A 22,315-nucleotide genomic window follows, 5' to 3' on the forward strand; every position below is an offset into this window, starting at 1 on the left:
AAGACTGGAAAAATGTTGCCTGGTCTGATGAGTCTCGATTTCTGTTGAGACATTCAAATGGTAGAGTCAGAATTTGGTGTAAACAGAATGAGAACATGGATCCATTATGCCTTGTTACCACTGTGCAGGCTGGTGGTGGTGGTGTAATGATGTGGGAGATGTTTTCTTGGCACACTTTAGGCCTCTTAGTGCCAATTGGGCATCGTTTAAATGCCACGGCTACCTGAGCATTGTTTCTGACCATGTCCATCACTTTATGACCACCATGTACCCATCCTCTGATGGCTACTTCCAGCAGGATTATGCACCATGTCACAAAGCTCGAATCATTTCTAATTGAAAAATGAATTCACTGTACTAAAATGGCCCCCACAGTCACCAGATCTCAACCCAATAGAGCATCTTTGGGATGTGGTGGAACGGGAGCTTCGTGCCCTGGATGTGCATCCCACAAATCTCCATCAACTGCAAGATGCTATCCTATCAATATGGGCCAACATTTCTAAAGAATGCTTTCAGCACCTTGTTGAATCAATGCCACGTAGAATTAAGGCAGTTCTGAGGGCGAAAGGGGGTCAAACACTGTATTTGTATGGTGTTCCTAATAATCCTTTAGGTCAGTGTATACCCTTCATTTTTTATTATTTTTTATTTTGTTACGTTTCAGCATATTAGAGCAAGACTCTAATTCTAACCCTGTTATTTATCGCAGATGTTAGGCTGGACTACATGTCTACAGCGATCCATAGAACATACTTTTTCTGTTAATCTTTTCAAGTCTGCCAATGTTTACAGGGGTAAACACTATTTGATCCTTGACCCATAGTAAAAGAAAATAATGTACTTGTTTGACTAATGTTAATGAATGGTTAAGACATATTCACGCATGAGTTTAGGCTCCCAAATTCACTGTGAAATATAGTGGTGGATCGTTGACATTTTAGAGATACTGTGGTTTAGGGGTTGTGAACCAGGCACGTTTTTTGAAAATTTGTGGCATCCTAAAGAGATCTAATTTAGCCTGTAAATCGCTTACCTTTGCCAAAAAATTAGAAATTGGCTGGATATTAATAAAATAATTATGAAACTTACTTGCAAAGCAACATATATATTTGTTTGAGGAAACAAAATTTTAAATGAAAACTAATGAAAACCTGTGCCCTAAAGTGAAAAGTCATGTTCAAACCTAAGAATAAAAACAGCTTAAAATATTTTTTAGAATTTTTTTTTCAGCCTTGTTTAAGAAAAATGCTGTTATTCTCTCCAGGAAAAGGTTCACCTGCAAATGAGTAGAATTTTATTGCAATAAGTGAAAATTCCCTCACCCTTAGAGACCAAGCTGAGTTTTAATGGATGAGATTGATGTTCTGATGCATATTTCCAGATGCCATAGCGAGTGAACATCCATGATGAGACACTACAAACATATTCACCTACATCTGCATTTGTGGTACGGAGGAGGCGAAGCTTAAAAGTAGCTGGTTCAGTTCGGGTTACCAGGATTAGACCTGAGTCGATGCGGTCCCTGTATTTATCATTGGAAATGACAGACCCATTTTCATTCAGTGAGGCAATAACATCAGTGGTAACCTGACCGTTAGTGGATGAGGCAGATGAATGAAACCAACTGACACTCAATCGTCTACTCCAGTAGTGGGAAATGTTTGACACTTGACACAGAAATTCTGTGGAGTCGCCCAAGTTTTGGGCTATGACTGGAGACTTAAGAGTCACAGTAAATGCCGGATCTGAAAGAAATAAGAGAGAAGCATATTAGTGCCAAATGCTTTTCACTTTCTATACTGTACTGACATATAAAAAGATGGAAAATGGTAAAAGACGGAAATAATAGCCAGCTAAAAGTAGTAGGCTGGAAAGATTTTATGTAGTGACAAAATACAGGCCAATAAAATTATACAGATAAAATCCAGGAATAAAGAAACCACAAAAATAGAAAAAAAACAAATGAGTCTATGAAGTATGGACATTTCCTTAGTTCTAAATTATTTAGAAGTGAAGCAAGGGTATATTCTCTCCCCTTTCCTTTTTCTTTTCGCCATAAATGTCATGATGCAGATATGGAATCCCACGGAAAGCACCAACATGCCTGACAGACCTCCACTTTGTAGATGACATCACACTCCTATCAAAAAGGACACAAATTCGATGACGCCAGATCTGGAGCGGGAAGCGGCCAAGGTTGGATGTCCAAATACCATGAGAAAGACCAAAATCATGAGAATTGGATACACCGCTATAAACGACCCTGTGATGGTGGGGCAGCAACAGCTCACCAGGTCACCTAGGTGGGCAGCAGGTAGGTGGACTAGCAAGCAATAGCATTGCTGAGCACAATTTAACAATTTTAAAATCTAATTAGTTCACCTGCTGGTTGCAATAATATTTCCATAAAAAATCCTATAAATATTTAATTACTCCCATTCTCATACTCATTCAGAATCTCGGATGGATGGAGAGACACTCAGACAGACAGGCAGACAGACAGACAGGCAAATGTATAGCCGAAGGCATGGACATAATGCATCCACCAACTACTGGTAAGGCATTAAAAGAAATAACTTAAAATAGGGTTACTTATAAAGCCCATCCAACATTGTTAGCTAGACAAATAGAACAGACAAGATGGAAAAAAAGTTGACTTTAGCTAGTTGCTAGGGATAAGAATGTAGCAGTCTGGGAACAAAACAAGGAGGGTGTCAATCAACCTTAATTACTCTTTCCAGACCAGAGACTCATCATCTAATCACCAAGCCAGATCTGTTCTGTCTATCTCTTTGTTCTTTTTTGTCTCGCTTCTGGTCTTTGTCTTTTTTTTTTCCCTAGATACAGTTATATTTCAATATGAACAAATCATTTGGCAATAGGACAGCATTTGCAAAATAACCATGAATGTGTGTGAGGTTAAGATGTGAATAACCAGGTTTTTCCATCAATGGATTTTTTTTCTTTAATGTTGGCACAGGCATATTCCAAAATGACTATGCCAGGGTTTAAATTTCCTTTGCCACTCAAGTTCACCTATAGCCATGTTTGGCCATGTAATTTGAGACCTCATCATTCATCTTTCCTGGAGCTAAATTGTGAAAAGCCACAGGAATTCCAATTTCAGACTGAGGTCGTATTGCGAAAACTCATATCTGCATCAGGATCACATATGCAAATACCCCAAATCAGAACTGAAAAGATTCCATGTGGTTTTGGCTGTTCACACCGGCATGAAAAACATCAGATTTAAGTCAAATTTGAGCAAACAAAATGAATAAAATCTGATTTGGACCACTTCGGTCAACAATTAAATTTTTTATACCTTAATAAATTTGTAGATTTTTAGTTTTACAATCATAATCTTTGCATAATTTTCGAGTCATGGGCGCTGATCAACAAGGTCATTTTCACATATACTGTAACTCCTTTAACACACTGCGCTTAATGAAGGATGAATTTATCAAACACTACCATTCGTACTTATAGTGTGAAGATTTAGTAAAAATTAAATGAAGAAAATCAGTAAAAAATATTGAAACAAAAAAGCAAACAACAAGAGAGAACATGCAAAGACCGTGCACACAGACCTATGGGGGGAAACAGACCTGAACCCTGGAGATGCAAGGCAACAGTTCTACTAAGCTACCATGCTGTCTGTACTATGTAAAGAAAAATGTCTCTGGTGGGTAAACGAGAACTAGGAAGTGGATGAGGCAATCTGATCAGATTGATCCATGACATTTCCAGAGAATCAAATATGCTAATTATAATATACACAAGCCCATGCTAGTGTAGGGTCTTTTTGCTCCAATTTAATGAAGCTGCAAGAGGGACAAAGTATAGTATAATATATCTCAAGTGTTCAAGAGAAGGGTGATACCTTTCCCTTCTATAGAGAGTGAACACCAGGCTGCCAAGAAAAACCTCTCAACAAGTCTAATAATTCTGCACCAAAGTGAATGTCTTCTCACTGAATTCAGCTATAAGTAGGTGGGAGCTAAGAACATTGCAAGTTCTTATACATTGGAATCCACTAGACACACTACTGTATGTCCTTATCTACATTACTTGTCATTGACCTGGGTATGGTCTCTAGATGACCATGATCTCCTAAGCTTAGAAGCAGAATGTGGTGTTTTTGATTCATTTGGTCTTTCGGTCCTGTAATTAATTGGCAAGTATCTCAAAGCAGAAGCCACTGTACCCTAACTTAACGAGGTAAATGCGGCCTCGCCTTGGTTATGCACGGCATTCGCTTTTAGTTAATCGTTAGCAAGATAAACAGCAAAGCAGTATAACAATAAACTAAATACATGCAGATTGATGGATAGAAAGATAAAATGATTTTAAAATAATTTGTCTATGCATCCATCATTTACATTATCAATGTGTTTTTATTCATTGATGGAAAATATAAAGCAATTCATCATAGTTATCTTTTACAGTAATTACTATTTATTTAGTCTCTTCTTCATCATAAAAAATAGGTAATTAACAAATATTTTTCTACTAATGTCATATTAGTAGAAAAATATACTTCTATACTTACACACACCCAATAATGAGTTTAATTAGCTGTTTCCAAGCAGTTAAATCCACACATGTATGACTATCTTGGAAACCTGTCCAGCACCCTAGCTCCCAGGATACATTTAACAAAAGCTGCTGGTGCCCCTAAAGGCCTAGCTAATTTCATGTGCCTAGCAAACTAGTGGGCAAGCCTTAGTGTAGCTTAGCTAAAAGATTATACCACCCAGTCATTACAAACTTGCTCCGCTGGGAGGACAGGAAATTGCTGTCTTTGCCACATGCATACAGGATTTTTTTAACAATTATAAAACTGGGTTCTTTCCATTTTCACATTCGAATGGTACCTTCTAACCTGAGTGGATGATTCAGTGGAGCAACAAGGCACTTCACCTTGGACCTCACAAATGCCCTTGTTCCAGAGGCCAAAGAAAAGAAGCAATACCCAGTGCTTCCTTGTGGCCTGCATAGGGCTCCTGCCACTTTTCAGTGGCTACTTAACATCGTCTTGCAGCATCACCATGCCTATGCTATCACTCGGCTACATGATGTTGTCATGCATTCAGGCTTCTGGGCAGTGCTCAGGTGAGCAGGACTAACACTAAACCCCAAAAAGTGCCATCTAGGTCTAAATAAGAGACAGTACCTGTAGCGGCCATGGATTACCAAAGCCACCAAAAAACGTGTAAGCTCTCTGCACCTTCTCCAGCCAACAACAAGAAAACAGGTATGTGCCTTTTTGTGGCTGGCAGGAGAATACAGAGGCTTAGTATCTAACTCCTTCTCTGTGGCAGAGGACAAACACTGGAATGACCTATGAAGCTGAAACAGAGCCATACCAGGTCCATAGTTACCTGCACCCCAGACTTCCTCATTCATCTCAACACCCTAGGGACAGGGTCTAGTATGTGATAAGCCATGTTCTAATTATACACAGTAGTGGGTCAAATTTTTCAAAAATAAACTCTGGGGTTTCGGATGGCACGGCTTAATTATATTATGTAATTTTTTTACCTAAAAGGAAGAAATTACCTAAATGATACCAAAATAATAATGCTACCTGTTTGCAAACACATAGGATAAGCAACAATAAATGTTCCATAACATATCAAGGACATTCAAGAGAAGTTACTCTAGATCTTACCTATGAGTGTTTATTAAACACTCATAAAACTCATATACTGTAGGTCCAGATTTTACCGTGCCCAGAACAGGAATATGTTTTGCTAATTGAGTTAACTCACTTTCTGGGATGATCCCCACTTTTACAGGGGATGATGTCTTCTCTGCAGCCCGGTACCATTTTCCCTTGCTCTGCTGTATCCATGCTGTCACCCTGCATGAGTAAAGTCCTTTATCAGATAGCTCAACGTTGTGAATTTCCAGTGTGAATTCACCCTCTCCAACCTGGTTAATGCTAAATATATCTGAAGTTTTTGCCACCACTCCATCTCGACTAAGGTGGGTAAGAATCTGTGTGTTATTTAGCAGCCATGTCACCTCAAGGCCTAAGGCTGCAATGTCATCTGCAGACACCAGGCAAGTAAGATTCAAATTGGCTCCTGGGATAAGGATGGTACTATCCAAGACCTGCACTGTGAGTGAATTAGCTGTAATCAAATAATAATGAAGAAATTGTGTTAATATTACAGAAATTATTGTCTGACAGCATTATGCAATCCTCATACTTATTTTTTAAAAAGTACTTAAATTAAAATGTTAACATATAGTCAAATGTCTAAAAATATATTATAATAATAAGGGCCCAAAAAGCAGCACTGCTGGTATTGAGTGCACTTATTACATTGCTTTATTTAAGGGTCAGTGTCTGGCCTTTAACAGCTGTGCACTCTCTCTGCATACATCCCAAGCTGTAATTAAATGTCATGTGGTAAACCTACATAGCAACCCAGTAGGAGTATCCCTGGGAACGAAAGGCTAACAGTTTTTAAGAAAAGTCACAGATACTTAATAATGCAAAAAGTTTAAAAGAGAAAAAAAAGACATTGCTCCTAACTCTTTTGGATATTAGGACTTACATACTGCACACTGTAATTAGTTATTAGTTTTTTCTTATTTATTTAAATTTCGTACATATGCATTTTATTGTGGCACAAAAGTTCATTTAGAAATCAAATAAAAATTTGTTCGATTATTTACCCGCACTATAAATACAGTATGTAATAGAACTAGCTTATGCTGCGATTACAGCTGTACATTTTTTCTACTGAGTCTTAACTGGATTGTGGACTTTTAACTGGGCCTTCTTAGCACATTTGTGTCCTTGGTTTTGAAGTTTTCCACTATAGCAATGGCAGATGTTTAGCATTATTGTCTTTTTTCGCAAGTCCCCTCAATCTCCATACTCTTGCAGATTGAAACAGATTTCTTCTGGAATCCTTAACCCTGACTAGTTTCCCTGCATCTGTTGATTTAAAACATCCAGACAAAATCATGATATCTGCAAAATACTTTACTGTGGGGATATAGTTGAACAACATTGTGTTTTCACTAAATGTAGTGTTTTGCACCAAAGCGAACCATACGCTTACACTAAAATGCCCTTTGGAAGAACTCAGATGGAATTTAAATTTATTTCTTTATTTCTGATCAAACTCAGTTGTGTGGAATGTCGAGGCAGTTTTTTTTTTCTGAGTTTACCATCTCTTCAACTCCAAATCGACCACTGCTCTCATATTATATGTTTTTTTTTTATTCTACATTACCTCACATGAGTTAACCTTAAAACTAAAATCTTACAACCAAACTTTTGATAAATTGTATAGTATATTTAAAATCATAATCTGCCACAAATGTGCTAATCTGCAGTTGTATAGCACTCTGTTTGTGAACTATGATATTCTTTTGTGCGCCCAAATCAATATCGCTCCTCGCTTACTCCAAAGCTCACTAGTTAGGCAGCCTCCCCTTCTGCTGTTGTGCGAAGGAGCAGCAAAATTAGGCACAGCTGGTGAGCCATCAATGCTAATTGTCCCGGGCTTCTCATGTGTGAGTGTGCCGCGCGCGCACAGAACATGGAAGAGCGGCAAACAAGCGCCACAAGGATTACGCGGCCACAAGCCGGAACATGGCAACCCTGTCGCTGAAGAGGGAGAGGCCACAAGGGAGGTTAAGTCACGGCCATTTCGTCCTAGCCGTGGAAAGCCACCCAGCCGCTGGACATCAGAGAGGACTCCCGTCTGAGGCCGCGCCCACAGAGAGAGATGTGAGGGGCCGGGCCGGCCATCTGACGAGAACAGATTCAGCGCAAGCCAAACCACCCACCAGATCTGCACGTGCACATTCTTTCCTTTTTACATTTACATTTAGGCATTTGGCAGACTTACAATTTTTATCTCATTATACATCTGAGCAGTTAAGGGGTTAAGGGCATTGCTCAAGGGCACAACAGTGGCAACTTGGTGGTTGTGGGGTTTGAACCTGGGATCTTTCGAACCGTAGTCCAATGCCTTAACCACTGAGCTACCCATGTAAAACCTTACCTCGTGTCCGTGCTTTATGGTGCCGCCAGTGCAAAAAAAGGGGTCAAACTCGTTGTATATATATATATATATATATATATATATATATATATATATATATATATATATATATATATATATATACTTACCTAAAGGATTATTAGGAACATCTGTTCAATTTCTCATTAATGGAATTATCTAATCAACCAATCACATGGCAGTTCCTTCAATGTATTTAGGGGTGTGGTCCTGGTCAAGGAAATCTCCTGAACTCCAAACTGAATGTCAGAATGGGAAAGAAAGGTGATTGAAGCAATTTTGAGCGTGGCATGGTTGTTGATGCCAGACGGGCTGGTCAGAGTATTTCACAATCTGCTCAGTTACTGGGATTTTCACGCACAACCATTTCTAGGGTTTACAATGAATGTTGTGAAAAGGGAAAAACATCCAGTATGCGGCAGTCCTGTGAGTGAAAATACCTTGTTAATGCTAGAGGTCAGAGGAGAATGGGCCAACTGATTCAAGCTGATAGAAGAGCAACTTTGAGTGAAATAACCACTCGTTACAACCGAGGTATGCAGCAAAGCATTTGTAAAGCCACAACACGCACAACCTTGAGGCGGATGGGCTACAACAGCAGAAGACCCCACCGGGTACCATTTATCTCCACTACGAATAAGAAAAAGAGGCTACAATTTGCACGAGCTCACCAAAATTGGACAGTTGAAGACTGGAAAAATGTTGCCTGGTCTGATGAGTCTCGATTTCGTTGAGACATTCAAATAGTCAGAATTTGGCATAAACAGAATGAGAACATGGATCCATCATGCCTGGTTACCACTGTGCAGGCTGGTGGTGGTGGTGTAATGGTGTGGGGGATGTTTTCTTGCCATACTTTAGGCCCCTTAGTGCCAATTGGGCATCGTATAAATGCCATGGGCTACCTGAGCATTGTTTCTGACCATGTCCATCCCTATATAACCACATGTACCCTTCCACCAGATCTCAAACCAATAGAGCATCTTTGGGATGTGGTGGAACAGGAGCTTCGTGCCCTGGATGTGCATCCCACAAATCTCCATCAACTGCAAGATGCTATCCTATCAATATGGGCCAACATTTCTAAAGAATGCTTTCAGCACCTTGTCGAATCAATGCCACGTAGAATTATGGCAGTTCTGAAGGCGAAAGGGGGTCAAACACTATATTAGCATGGTGTTCCTAATAATCCTTTAGGTGAGTGTATACATAAATTAAATAAATATACAGTGGAAATAATTATTTGACCCCTCGCTGATTTTGCACAGTGACAACCCCGAAACCTTGGTGATTTAGAGATGATCTGCAAAGAGGAGTGGACCAAAATTCCTCCTAAAATGTGCACAAACTTGGTAACCAATTACAAGAAACGTTTGACCTCTGTGCTTGCAAACAAGGGTTTTGTCACTAAGTATTAAGCCTTTTTTTGTTAGAGGGTTCAAATACTTATTACACTCAATGAAATGCAAATCAGTTTCTATCTTTTATTTAAAGTTGTGAATTTTCCTTTTGATGTGCTATCTGCCACTGTTAAAATAAACCTACCATTAAAATAATACTCTTCGGAGACTTTTCATTTCTTTGTCATTGGACAAAATTACAAAATCAGCGGGGGTCAAATAATTAATTTCTCCACTATATACTCTGGGTCAGAGCAACTTCCAAACTGCAGCTCTTTTGCTATTTTTCCCAAAAGTGATCCAAGGAAGAAAAAACAGTGCAGATAACCTGTGCGCTGCAATCAAAGTTACACCTCTTTTATGATTTATCACAATTGCTAGCTAAATTCAGGAACAAATGAGAACAAAAGTAATTGAGATCTATCAGTCTGGTAAAGGTTATAAAGCCATTTCTAAAGCTTTGGGACTCCAGCGAACCACAGTGAGAGCCATTATCCACAAATGGCAAAAACATGGAACAGTGGTGAACCTTCCCAGGAGTGGCCGGCCGACCAAAATTACCCCAAGAGCGCAGAGACAACTCATCCGAGAGGCCACAAAGACCCCAGGACAACATCTAAAGAACTGCGGGCCTCACTTGCCTCAATTAAGGTCAGTGTTCACGACTCCACCATAAGAAAGAGACTGGGCAAAAACGGCCTGCATGGCAGATTTCCACGGCGCAAACCACTTTTAAGCAAAAAGAACATTAAGGCTTGTCTCAATTTTGCTAAAAAACATCTCAATGATTGCCAAGACTTTTGGGAAAATACCTTGTGGACCGACGAGACAAAAGTTAAACTTTTTGGAAGGTGCGTGTCCCGTTACATCTGGCGTAAAAGTAACACAGCATTTCAGAAAAAGAACATTATACCAACAGTAAAATATGGTGGTGGTAGTGTAATGGTCTGGGGTTGTTTTGCTGCTTTAGGACCTGGAAGGCTTGCTGTGATAGATGGAACCATGAATTCTACTGTCTACCAAAAAATCCTGAGGGAGAATGTCCGGCCATCTGTTCGTCAACTCAAGCTGAAGTGATCTTGGGTGCTGCAGCAGGACAATGACCCAAAACACACCAGCAAATCCACCTCTGAATGGCTGAAGAAAAACAAAATGAAGACTTTGGAGTGGCCTAGTCAAAGTCCTGACCTGAATCCGATTGAGATGTTGTGGCATGACCTTAAAAAGGCGGTTCATGCTAGAAAACCCTCAAATAAAGCTGAATTACAACTATTCTGCAAAGATGAGTGGGCCAAAAATCCTCCAGAGCAGGTGGTGGCCCAACCAGTTATTAGGTTCAGGGGGTTAAAAAGCACGATTCTGATTCTAAAAAGTTTAAAAAAGCACTCACAGGAAGAAAAGGAAAATAAAACCAAGCAAAAAGTTCCATTAAAATTTGTTTGTCGCCCAAACCTTTTTCCCCTACACATACATGGTTCTATAGTCGTGCTTAAACCTAAAAAATACCAGATGCTGCCATAGAAATGTCCATGAAATAATGCAGTCATGTGATCAGTATGCTCTCTATACTTTTACTCTATGTTTCCACAGATTGGGACCACTGGTGTTTAAGTAGGAACATGAATTACACAATTGTATAATTAATATAATGCTAGTTTGCACAATGGGAATCATACTTGTTGTAGCATGTACAGTCAGGGCCATAAATAATGGACAACTTCCAAACTTTTAGCCTTGAGAGTATTTTCCAAAGTATGGTGATTGGTGTAGTAATTACACCTGTATTTTATATGTTGTTTCTCATTTACCCCCTTTTTAAACAATGGAGCAATTGGCTGCTCTGCTGTTCGATGAGCAGGTATGTGTTATTTCCCAATTATTTTATTTACAAATAAGGAAATTTTCTAGTGTAGAGTTTGCATACTAAATATATTGTTCAAATGTGTAAGTCCAAAAACTTAGTAAAACAAGCAATTAATCTGGCGAAACAGGGCGGCAAGAGCTACCATGGAATGGATGCACATATAGTCATTCTCTTTAATCTCACTGTAGAAATGTTTATGGAAATAATATATTAAATGTGTTAAATAATGGCATATATTATGGTCTGTATAGTGCAAAAATCTCTTTACCTTCTATACAGTACTGCTTATCCTAATAAAGATCATAGAGGGCCTGGAGCTTATCCCAGCAATATTTGGGCACATACACAAACAATAGGCAATTTAGAAACGCAAATTAGTTTAATCTAGTCTTTGGACTGTGGGAGGAAACCAACTAAGCTAACCATTCTAACAAAATCTAATTAATGTAATATTTAGAGAGCCCCAAAAGAGACAGCGTGCCATGTGCAGTGGGTGGTACCATACTTACACATTAAAATGGCATCCTAGAGCATTTTTATAACTGGATCTCACCTGTTGGGATAACAGCCACTTCACCTATGACCTCTGCCTTTTCCTGTATCCTGTTCCAGGTGCCCTGCTCTCTGGTCCACTGTTTGGCAGTACAGAAGTAAATCCCATGATCTGCAGGAATTGCTCCAGAGAGTACCAGTTTGTAGGAACCATTACTGTCCAGATGCAAACGCATTTCGCCCTCTGCATAACGTTGGAAAAAATACTTTCCAACTGTAATAGCTGAATCCGGTCCAAAAGTAAGGAGCTCCTGCTCTAGTGACTGATTCTTTTTAACAGACCATGTAACTGAAAGGTAAATTCCTTCAGTGAACTCTTGAGTGATGTTGCAGTAAAGATTGATTAATCTGCCCTCATGGACTAAAGGGGCTGGAGCTTCAGGAAGCACAACCAGTGTATTAGAAATTACTGCATGCAAAAAAGAAATGAAGAGGAAACATTTTAAGACATATATATATATATATATATATATATATATATATACATATATATATATATATATATATATATATATATATATATATATATATATTCACTTATATACACAGAGGTATGCACAAGCACTTTGCAAAATTACTGTCTGTCCAGAGTTAAATAACCTGCTTTTTCCTATATTGCAATAATTGGTTGTAAATTAAAACTGCACAATTAACTGCATAAAAATTAAAATCACAATATGGACCTGTGCAATCATTTATTAGCAAAAGAATGCCCTTAATTATGGGCAATATACATATAGTCTGGAATTTAGGTAAAGTTTATACAGTGGAACCTTGAATTGCGAGTATCTTGGTATGCAAATCTTTTGCAAGACAAGGAAAAACTTTAAATAAATTTGTAATAAATTCATATTCTCAGTCTCAGTACGCGTGCGTCACTCGTATAGTCAGTATCCTTGCGCACATATACTGTCTACTATAACAATGTGACCATGTGTGTGCACATAAAGCATTTTTTATTTTGTGTTTGTATATGTGTGTGTGTGTGTGTGTGCGCGCGCTTGTGTGAGTAAGAGTCTCTGTTGGTAAACTGTAGTAACTGTGTGTGTGTGTGTGTGTCAAAGTCGTCCTACACAGTAGCCCCCCCCTCCTCTCTCTGGCTCTGTTGGTTAGCTATGGTTCTTTTCAAAGGTAAAGTGCAGGTTAATTTGTTTTATTTTTCCTTAAGGTTTATATTATATATATATATATATACAGTGAGGTCAATAAGTTTTTGATCACCCTGTGATTTTGCAAGTTCTCTTACTTAGAAATCTACAATTTTTAGCATACAGTAGGTGCATTTCCACTGTGAGAGACAGAATCTAAAAAGAAAAATCCGGAAATCACATTGTATGATATTTTTTTAACAATTTATTTGTGAATTACTGTGTCAAATAAGTATTTGATCACTTGCTTATCAGCCAGATTTCTGACAAACAAAGACCTGTTATTGCTTTCAGCAACCAACTGTGCAAGTTCTCCCACTTAAAAAGATGAAAACAGCCTGTAATTTTCATCATAGGTATACCTCAACTATGAGAGACAAAATAAGAAAATATATACAGTATATATACAGTAAATAAGAAAATATATACAATACAGTGGAACCTTGGATTACGAGCATAATTCGTTCCGGAAGTGGGCTCGTATTCCAAAACACTCGTAAACCAAATTAAATTTTCCCATAAGAAATAATGGAAACTTAAATTATTTGTTCTACAGCCCCAAAAAATAAATACCTAAAAATAATTAATACAAAATATTAAGTAAAAATAAAACAAATTAACCTGCACTTTACCTTTCAAAAGAGTAAAAAATTAATCCCGGCAGATAAGTGTTTCCCTTTTTGCAAGCAGGCGCTGTGTATGTGTGTGCGTGTGTGTGTGTGTGTGTGTGTGTGTGTGTGTGTGAGGCAAGAGTAAGTAGAGACTCTTGCTTTCAGCCCCTCATGTCTCCCCCTCCTCATCTTACACATTAAAACTTTTTTCTCTCGTTTAAACACACTCACACACACATTAACGGAAAAGACTGTTGTTCTCCTCTAAATTATGTTGCTCGCGACAGCGTGACAGCCCGTTAATTCATGCTTGTGTAATGATGAGATGGACAAACTGGTCGATCCCTCTTTTATTTTCTGCATTGTCAGGTAATAGTACAAACTTTCGGGTGGATTCTGCACTTAAATCCAACAAAAAAAAAACTCAGGCTCTATATCCTAGCTTACATCTCCCATTCGCGTTCACACACACCGGACTGCATTACCCACAATGCATCTCCCGCACTGGACTACACCTCCGTAAACAGCGGTCATAAATCAACGTCTCTCTCCCGCTACACTGTTTTATCTGAAAATTAGCAATAAACATCGCTAAAGACACTCGTGTGAGCGCAAACTAACAGAATCACTGCTGTAAAGTAAAACAAACAAACAAATGAACCAGCACCTCACCTCTGAAAAGATTTGCGACCGAGTTTCTTCGGAGAGCAGAGTGTATGTCTCTGCGCGTGTGTTTGTGAATGGGGGTTACACACACACACACACAGCCGGCACAGTGTCAAATTACGCTCGCGCACACACGCAAACACACACACACCGCGATGAGGAAGAAAATTTATTTTTAACCTTTGTAAGAATTTATTTTGCCTTACTCGCGCGCACACACGTGTGTTATAAGAAACAGTACACGCGCAAAACAGTACACACACTTCTTCAAAACAAGAAGCGCATGCGTGAAACATGATACTCAGAGCACATAAACCAAGACAATGCTCGTTTTTCAAGTCAAATTTTATTTAAAATCTTTGCTCGTTTTGCGGAACACTCGTAAACCGTGTTACTTGTAATCCGAGGTTCCACTGTATAGGTTCCATGCCATAGGTTAAATTCAATATTGGATGGATGTGGCCCTAAGAGTGTACTGCTAGCATGCAATACCTGAGCCTTATTATCCCACATATACTTATATGATCTTTCTCTTTTCCTAAGCAATGAGCGGAGTATATATGTACATATGGCCAAAATGTATGAGATTTTGAAATCTCGCTTTTATACCTGGCTTCTTTGGGCCTTGTTCACACGGGCGTTAAAATAGAGCGTTTTTTTGCGATCGTAGCGTCTGGTGAGCGCGTATCAAGCGCAGAGTGTTTTCTACACATAGGAGTCAATGAGAGTGTTCACACAGGCTTTGGTGACGTGCGTTTATCCCGCTGCGCGTTTATACGGCATTAAAAAACCCAACGAACGCAATGAAAGCGCTTCTAGTGCGTTTTCTTCACGTTCATTTTACGCTTCGGAGGACCGGATATATCCCATGATCCTACATGCTATACATAGGAAAATGTGGAAAAGGGCAAGATTTAAAAAATTAATTGTTGAAAAACGTACGCGGAAATATTCGCATTACTTCATAAACCACAAAAAAAACTTCCTTTAATCCGACGTTGTGCAGTCAGAGAGTGTTCCGACACCTTGCCCCCACAGGTTAACACACAAACTACAATTTGGGCTGGAGGCTGATGTTAGACAGAGACAAATGAACGTCGTAGAAGTCAATCAAGCGCCACCACAAAACACAAAATAAACGTCTAGGACGTTCAGAGCAAGTTCGTTTCTCCAAAAACTTAACGCCCGTGTGAACAAGGCCTTAGCAGCTTGTTAAGTGCCAGGAATTACCCTGGCACCAAAGGCAGAATCATATAGTGTGGACTGCAGTGTGGACCGTACTAAAAAGCCAACCAATATTTTGGTCCAATCCTCCCACTGCAGCCATTAAGACTAACAGAGGAATCATAATTGCGGATATAAACAGTTACAGTAATAACATATTTCTTATACATGCAGAACTATAATATTTTACTATTGACTCACAAGTACCATTCATCCCTTCTCTTTTAACTGGCAATTCAGAAAAAGCAGCCATTTTGGCTTTTTAAAAAGAATGTATATAAAATAAATAAATAAATAAATATCTATGACAATTTTCAACGTGTTGGCTTAAAGAGTCAGCAGAGGATGATCTGGGTTAGTTTACATGTAGTATTTTAAACAAATTAGGGCTGGACGATATGGCAAAAATTTATATCACAATATATTTCTTAATTTTGGTCGATACGATATAATTCCAATATTGATATGGACTATATTAAAAAGCCTTAGGAAAAAACTGCTGAGGACACACACAATGGACGTCTGCAAACTGAATTTGCAAAGTCTATAATACCTCCAGGTTTTGAGACTTTAGAGGCTTTTGCTTTATACGCGCGCTGTACAAACACGCTAACAAACACAAAATTAAATATGTTTTACACACTCACGTGGTCACAGTGTTATAGTAAACAGTACACGCGTGCATGAATGTTAATTATATCAGTAAGAGACGAGCACTAAGACCCAGCAGGGGAGACGATTACCTACAATTCCGCAGCGCAAGAGAGAGAAAAACCGTTGGCTCATATATTCAAATGTATATCGAAATATCAGAAATGTGTTTAGAAATCATATCACCGTTATTGGAAAAAATTCTATCGCGATATATATTGATATCGAATTATTGTCTAGCCCTAAAACAAATTGAACAAATCTCTCGGATGCAGCCAGCTGCAGTTCTTGATGAGCAATACGAAGGAAGTGTGGATCTTGTGCTATAAAGTAGGGACAGCTGACACTTAAGAGTGTCTCTGAAGGTTCCTGTGCTCATTGTACTGTTAGATAGAAATCTGTTAGTTTCAGAAGCGGCAATAGTTCATGTTTAGATGTTAAAAGTTTAGGTGTAAGAAGTTTTGTTATTTTGCTTAATCAGCTTTGACAGTTTTTTTTTTCTTAATTACACGATTTGATCCACCTAAATTAATGCTGCATCTGCATTTGGCCAAAGAAATGTAACAAAATTACCAAAATATTGAGGCTGCTTTCACACTAGGCATGAGTGATTCATACCCTTTGATTCACATTGCATTCACGCTTTTTCATAAAGTTAGTGGAAGTATGGACCTAGTTGGTTTGTGAGCCGCCAATAAACAAAAAGAAAAGAAATTTTCTAAGAGGTAGACCTTGGAAGAGGTCAAGGAGGTCACGCGTTATGCTTAATAATGATATTTCAATAACAAAGGCCAAGAGGGACCTCTTGTGTGGAGGAGACAGGTGGTGCCAATGACATTGCATTCTAAACAGTGGTCCACTTTTATGTTAGACTACAGTTGTTGTTCATATTTGTTTCAAGCCATGTTCGAGTAAGTTGTATTGTACTTTTAAACACAAATGTTCAACTCTTTGGGGTCAAGGGCACATGAGTCCAGGCCACAGACCGTAGTGTGAAAGCACCCAGTCTAAATACTGAATTACAGAGTACTACATACAGTATCAGTACAACATATTATTATTCAGTTAAATGTCTTCAACCTTTTATGAGATTTTAAAAAGCAAGTCAACTTACCTCTCAGCAGTACATCTGCATCATAGTTTCCACTGATAACAGAATCTGTGCTGGGGGTGATGCAAGTGAAAATGCCACTGTCAGTCACCCTGGGTTGTTTAATCCTTAGTTCCACTGTGCTTCCATTAATTCTTTTAACAGTGATGTCATCAGTAAACACCCGAGTCTTCAAAGACTGGTCTGGAAATGTGGAGTCGAACGTGGAAATAATCTGAATGGTTTCTGACCCTTTTGTTGCTTTCCATTCAAACTCCTGCTCCTTGGGCCCCTGATAATCTGATACTTCACAACGCAAAGACAGTGTCTCACCCTCTACCCGGATCAGAGGGCCTGCTGGTAGTGACACCTTTCGACCGACAGTCAAACCTAAACAACCAACAACTGTGAATATTATGCTGTAATTTAATCATGTTAATTTGTGTTAAACTGATGATAACACTTTGCAATGATTAAATTAAGCATGCACACAGTTAAATAAAAGGGGCTATCTGAGGAAAAAGGTAGGTGCTGTTTAAACAGGAGGCACAAATTTCAGGGGAAAAAATAAGAGTAAGGAGTATTGAGCTAATACTAGTAGATAGTACAGTCAAACAGTAATTTACAGATGGACCTTAATTCATGATAATCTAAGGGGTGCAAAATGCATGTTAAAATTCAAACCAACATCAACACGGCCCCTTTATTTGTTTGTTTTAAATAAAATTTTATTGGTTGATTTTAATAATATTTTAGCATGGATGGAAATTTTATTGAAATCTGGCAACCCTGCTTAATGCAATAAGCACTTCCTCTGCAGCCCACCCATGATAAGAGGAAACACACCTGCTGCATCATAGACATCTGTTGTGATTTATTGTCAGGTTTCAGCATTAGCATTCACTCACTAAGTTTAATGGGTGACTTGTCACAGTAGCGACCATAAAATAAATACATCATGAAATTAATTTACCATTAAATATAAAAAACATGAAATAAATAAAATAATTAAATGTTTACATGTTAAATATCTATCTTTTTTTTATTTAATACTGTCACATTCCACCCCCTTGCTCCCCGGTGTGTATCTGCCTATTCCTATGTTATGTGACAGTCTCTGTAATTATTACCCTTGTCCTGACTCATTCAGATCTTTGGGCGCAAAACGCAACCAGCTATACAAATTGGGCAATCCAATCAAATACAGTTCTAACGCAGACGGAACATGAGAGAATTCTTATAGTGTATATATAGTGTATATATAGTATGTGTAAGTGTATATGTATATATATATAAGTGTATGTATTTAAAGTCTTGCTAAACCAGTACAATTCCTTTTATGTAAAAGTACTGTAAGCCTTGGTTTCGTTTACTTACACATATACATACGCACTAATTTTACATTTCACAGACAGACTCTTTAGCACACATACATATTCGCTCTCACATGTGTGACTGTACCACTCAACTCACCCAGTGTGAAACACAAGTTGATCAGGAGGAAAAGAGTCCTCGCGTCCTGGCAGCGCGTGATTCCTACTAACCGTCCGCGCTTCTCACACATGGCACCTGACATTCGATATCTCACGCGCAGTTTTTATTCGTATTCCAGTTCCACAACACCGAGTCTTCCTGTATTGGGGGAGATTCAGTCTGAGGTGTGAGCAGGACAGCCCACTAGTTCGGGCTAAACCTCCGGGGAGAGCAGGGCTGTGGACTGGAAGTGGCTGTCCTGCGGCACCCACGAAGTGTGACGAAACTTTTTACGACCGGTAAACGGCGACATTGCACACCGCCTCTAACACGAGTAAAGTCAAGGTGTGTTAATCCAGATTGGGAAGCAGTGTAATTTTTTTTGTTTTTGTTGTAGTTGAAACTCCAAGTTGGATAGTGAGAAGTAATACTTGGGTAGAAAGGTTGGTCAGAGGAAGTACCTGCTCAGGTGAGTCAGAATGTGCAGCATGACTCTGCCTCCTGCCACTATACTGCTGCATGGGTCATTTTACATAAACCAAGAAAGAAAATTCTGTCACTTAGTTTTGCTGATACCAAAATCATTTAAATTAACATAGACACACTGATAAAAATATCCAACCTGATCTACTTAAAAAAATTAAGGAAACTTTTTGCATAAGATTATTATGTAGTTCAAGCAAGACTATTCTTTGTATTTACTACTTACGTTTCTTTATGTAAAAAATATTTTTGCTAGTAAAGTCTACTTAATTTGCTAGTTAAGTCTATTTAATGTCGCAAGTAAACCCTACTTAATTTAATAATTTCCCTGGGCTTTTTTTTGTGCCCATGCTCTACTTAACTTTAAGAGTTTCAAATATGTATTTTTAATTGAAATTTACCTATTTTTTTTTTTAAGTTTCCATATTACTTTGAGTGGGGCCTACTTTGTTTTATTAAATGTCCTAGTCTCATTTTAAAGTTACATATACTCACATTATCTAGTTAGCAACTAGGCATTTCTTATATATTATAGTTAAAATACCAGTTGTGTCATTTTGTACTTTGAAATGCAACTTCATCCAGCACAAAAATTTGAAGTAAGAACACTTTTTATTATGTGCATACAGTCCTGAACATCCACAGTTCCTTCAAAGTGCACTTGGTCCTGGATCCACAGGTCGTCTTCTGCTTGTTAAAACTTTTTGCACATGAGGTGAACAGAATGCTCCAAGGAGTTGTTTCCTACCGCAATGAGGCTTGGGTACACTTTTAATTTGATACGGGGTTTCCCATGCCTTTTCCATGGGGAGGCAGTTTTATTTAAACAGAGTAAAATGAACAAGATTATTTGCTTGTTGTGTGTGTGCACTTAAAAAATATTGTCAGGGATTACGTAAAAAAAATTGTTAAGGAAAAATGCACATTGTCTTGTGTTCTTAACAAATGCAGATTAATTTCTAACTTAGATGTATGTTTGTAAACGTACAAACTTGATTATTTATTGTTGATTACACAGATTTAATAATGCTTCATTTACAACATCTCAGAGTTAATTTTTTCAGTGCACATTACTTGTACTGTATACTGACAAGGCCTTGTCACTATGATCATACATGGAAATGGGACCATATACTTTTCATCTAAAGATTTTTAGTTCATTAAAATTAATCTGATGAAAATACTGGAAAAGGTCTGTCAGACAGATACTGGAACTGCCTGAGGTTAAACATGCACCATAAAATCAAAATGTTGAGTAGTGAAGTTATAAGCATGCCAGATTATAAACTACAAGTTTTGACAGCATATTGTGCATGTGTCAAACTGTAGGCGTGTCTTAAATTAACCACTGAAGATATAGGCGAGACTTTGAGGAGAGTTTAGAGAAAGGCATGGCATGTTAAGCAAGCAAGATAGAGCTAAAGGATGAGAACAGAGCAGTCAGTTCAAAATTATCTCCTACACCAGAACAACAGAAAGGGACTTTAAATAGAATATATATGCCACTCATTTATTATGCATTTATTCATTTTTTAACATAGTGTTTAAAAAAAGCAGAATAAATTGACCAGTTGAAACACAATATTTGAAATGAATTGCAATGTAAACATAAATAAGTAAAATGTTTTAAATTAACCCCTCGTGATCATTGTTTCACTGTGTCATCATCATGGGTGTTACAATATGTTTTTACTGTGGTCTGATAGTTTAAATTTATTTTTTTAATAAGTATAAAATATTTTTCAATTATACAATTATAATTTCCATAAAAAGATATGAAGTATTTTTTGATCAAATGTTTTTCAATTATATTTGGTTAGAAAGAATAAATGACAGTGAAAGTACATATGACACAGTGGAACCTTGGATTGCTAGAACCGTGGTCTGCAAGTGTTTTACAAGATGAGCATTCATGCGTGTGTGTACTGTTTACTATAACACTGTACTCAGGTGTGTGTGAAAAGCATTTTTTATTTCATGTTTATATGTGTGTGTGTGTATGTGTGTGTGTGCACATGCTTGTATGAGTGAAAATCTCTGTCGATAAACTTGTGTGTGTGCGTATGTGTCTCAATCAATACAGCCACGGTTCTTTTCAAAGGTAAAGTGCAGGTTAATATTTTGTATGAATTATTAAACGAGTGTTTTGATATACAAGCACACTTCCAGAAGGAATTATGCTCGTAATACAATGTTTAACTCACTTACTCATCTTCAATACCACTTTATCCTGTATTCAGGGTTGCGGGTACCTGGAGCCTATCCCAGAAGGCTTAGGGCACAGGGCAGTGTACATTATGGACAGGGTGCCAATCCATCGCAGGGCACACACACATACACACTAGGGGCAATTTGGGACCACCAATTAGCCTAACCTGCATAACTTGGGTCTGTGGGAGGAAATCCACCAAGCACGGGAAGAACATGCAAACTCCATGTACACAAAGACGGGAATCGAACCCGGACCCTGGGGGTGCATGGCGACAGTGCTAACCACTACACCACCGTGCTGCCCAAGGTTTAACTGTATTTAAAATTATGCAGTTACAGTATATGTAAAATAGTATAGTACTTTTTGTATGTTAAAAAGGCTGTTAAAGCTTTTTCTGAGCATAAGTATGTCAAGTATCATACAAAATACATTTTATAAAAAAAAACGGGTCTTTGTTCCATACTGTGTGTTTCTGTTCACATGTGCCACTTCAGGGACTGACCTGGAAAAGAATGGCTACTCCTACCTGGGCATGTAAGCCATGTAAACCATTGTAAACATACTTGGCACCCCAGTGATCCCACTACCTTGTAAATGCACCATTGTCCTGTAAATTATAGATGAATCTAACTATATCAACTTATACATTTTCAAGTGTACAATATGATAATAAACACTTGATGATTATCATTTGCTGAGGAATATGCACTCGTACTTTCAGACATGACTAGTAAATCAGCATTTAAAATTTTATATTTAATCAATAGACAATGTCAACCCATTGCTTTCCATTTTGCTTTAAACTTCAATTTAACTTCAATCTTATTTGTATAGGGTTTTTAACAATATTTAAAACAGAATCAAAAGATTATGAAAGTAAGAAAAAT

General features: G+C 38.1%; 1 protein-coding gene across 2 annotated transcripts in view; it reads right to left on the reverse strand.

Moving 5' to 3' along the window:
* Nucleotides 1-19,021, reverse strand: part of ptgfrnb (prostaglandin F2 receptor inhibitor b) — a 29,749-nt gene extending 10,728 nt beyond the window's left edge. Inside the window, exons 1-5 of one of the 2 annotated variants that reach the window (XM_053477307.1) lie at nt 18,734-19,021; nt 17,285-17,464; nt 11,872-12,279; nt 5,778-6,143; nt 1,326-1,748 (exon numbers count right to left, since the gene is read on the reverse strand). In XM_053477307.1, coding sequence (XP_053333282.1) covers nt 1,326-1,748; nt 5,778-6,143; nt 11,872-12,279; nt 17,285-17,464; nt 18,734-18,836 — 1,480 coding nt within the window. In that variant the 5' untranslated portion in view covers nt 18,837-19,021. Of the gene's footprint in view, nt 1-1,325; nt 1,749-5,777; nt 6,144-11,871; nt 12,280-17,284; nt 17,651-18,733 lie in introns of both variants that reach the window. The other variant, XM_053477306.1, reaches the window with a different exon arrangement.
* Nucleotides 19,022-22,315: the final 3,294 nt, after the last annotated feature.

This window comes from Clarias gariepinus, chromosome 18 (assembly GCF_024256425.1).
Source record: "Clarias gariepinus isolate MV-2021 ecotype Netherlands chromosome 18, CGAR_prim_01v2, whole genome shotgun sequence".
In the NCBI taxonomy this organism is placed as follows: Eukaryota; Metazoa; Chordata; class Actinopteri; order Siluriformes; family Clariidae; genus Clarias; species Clarias gariepinus.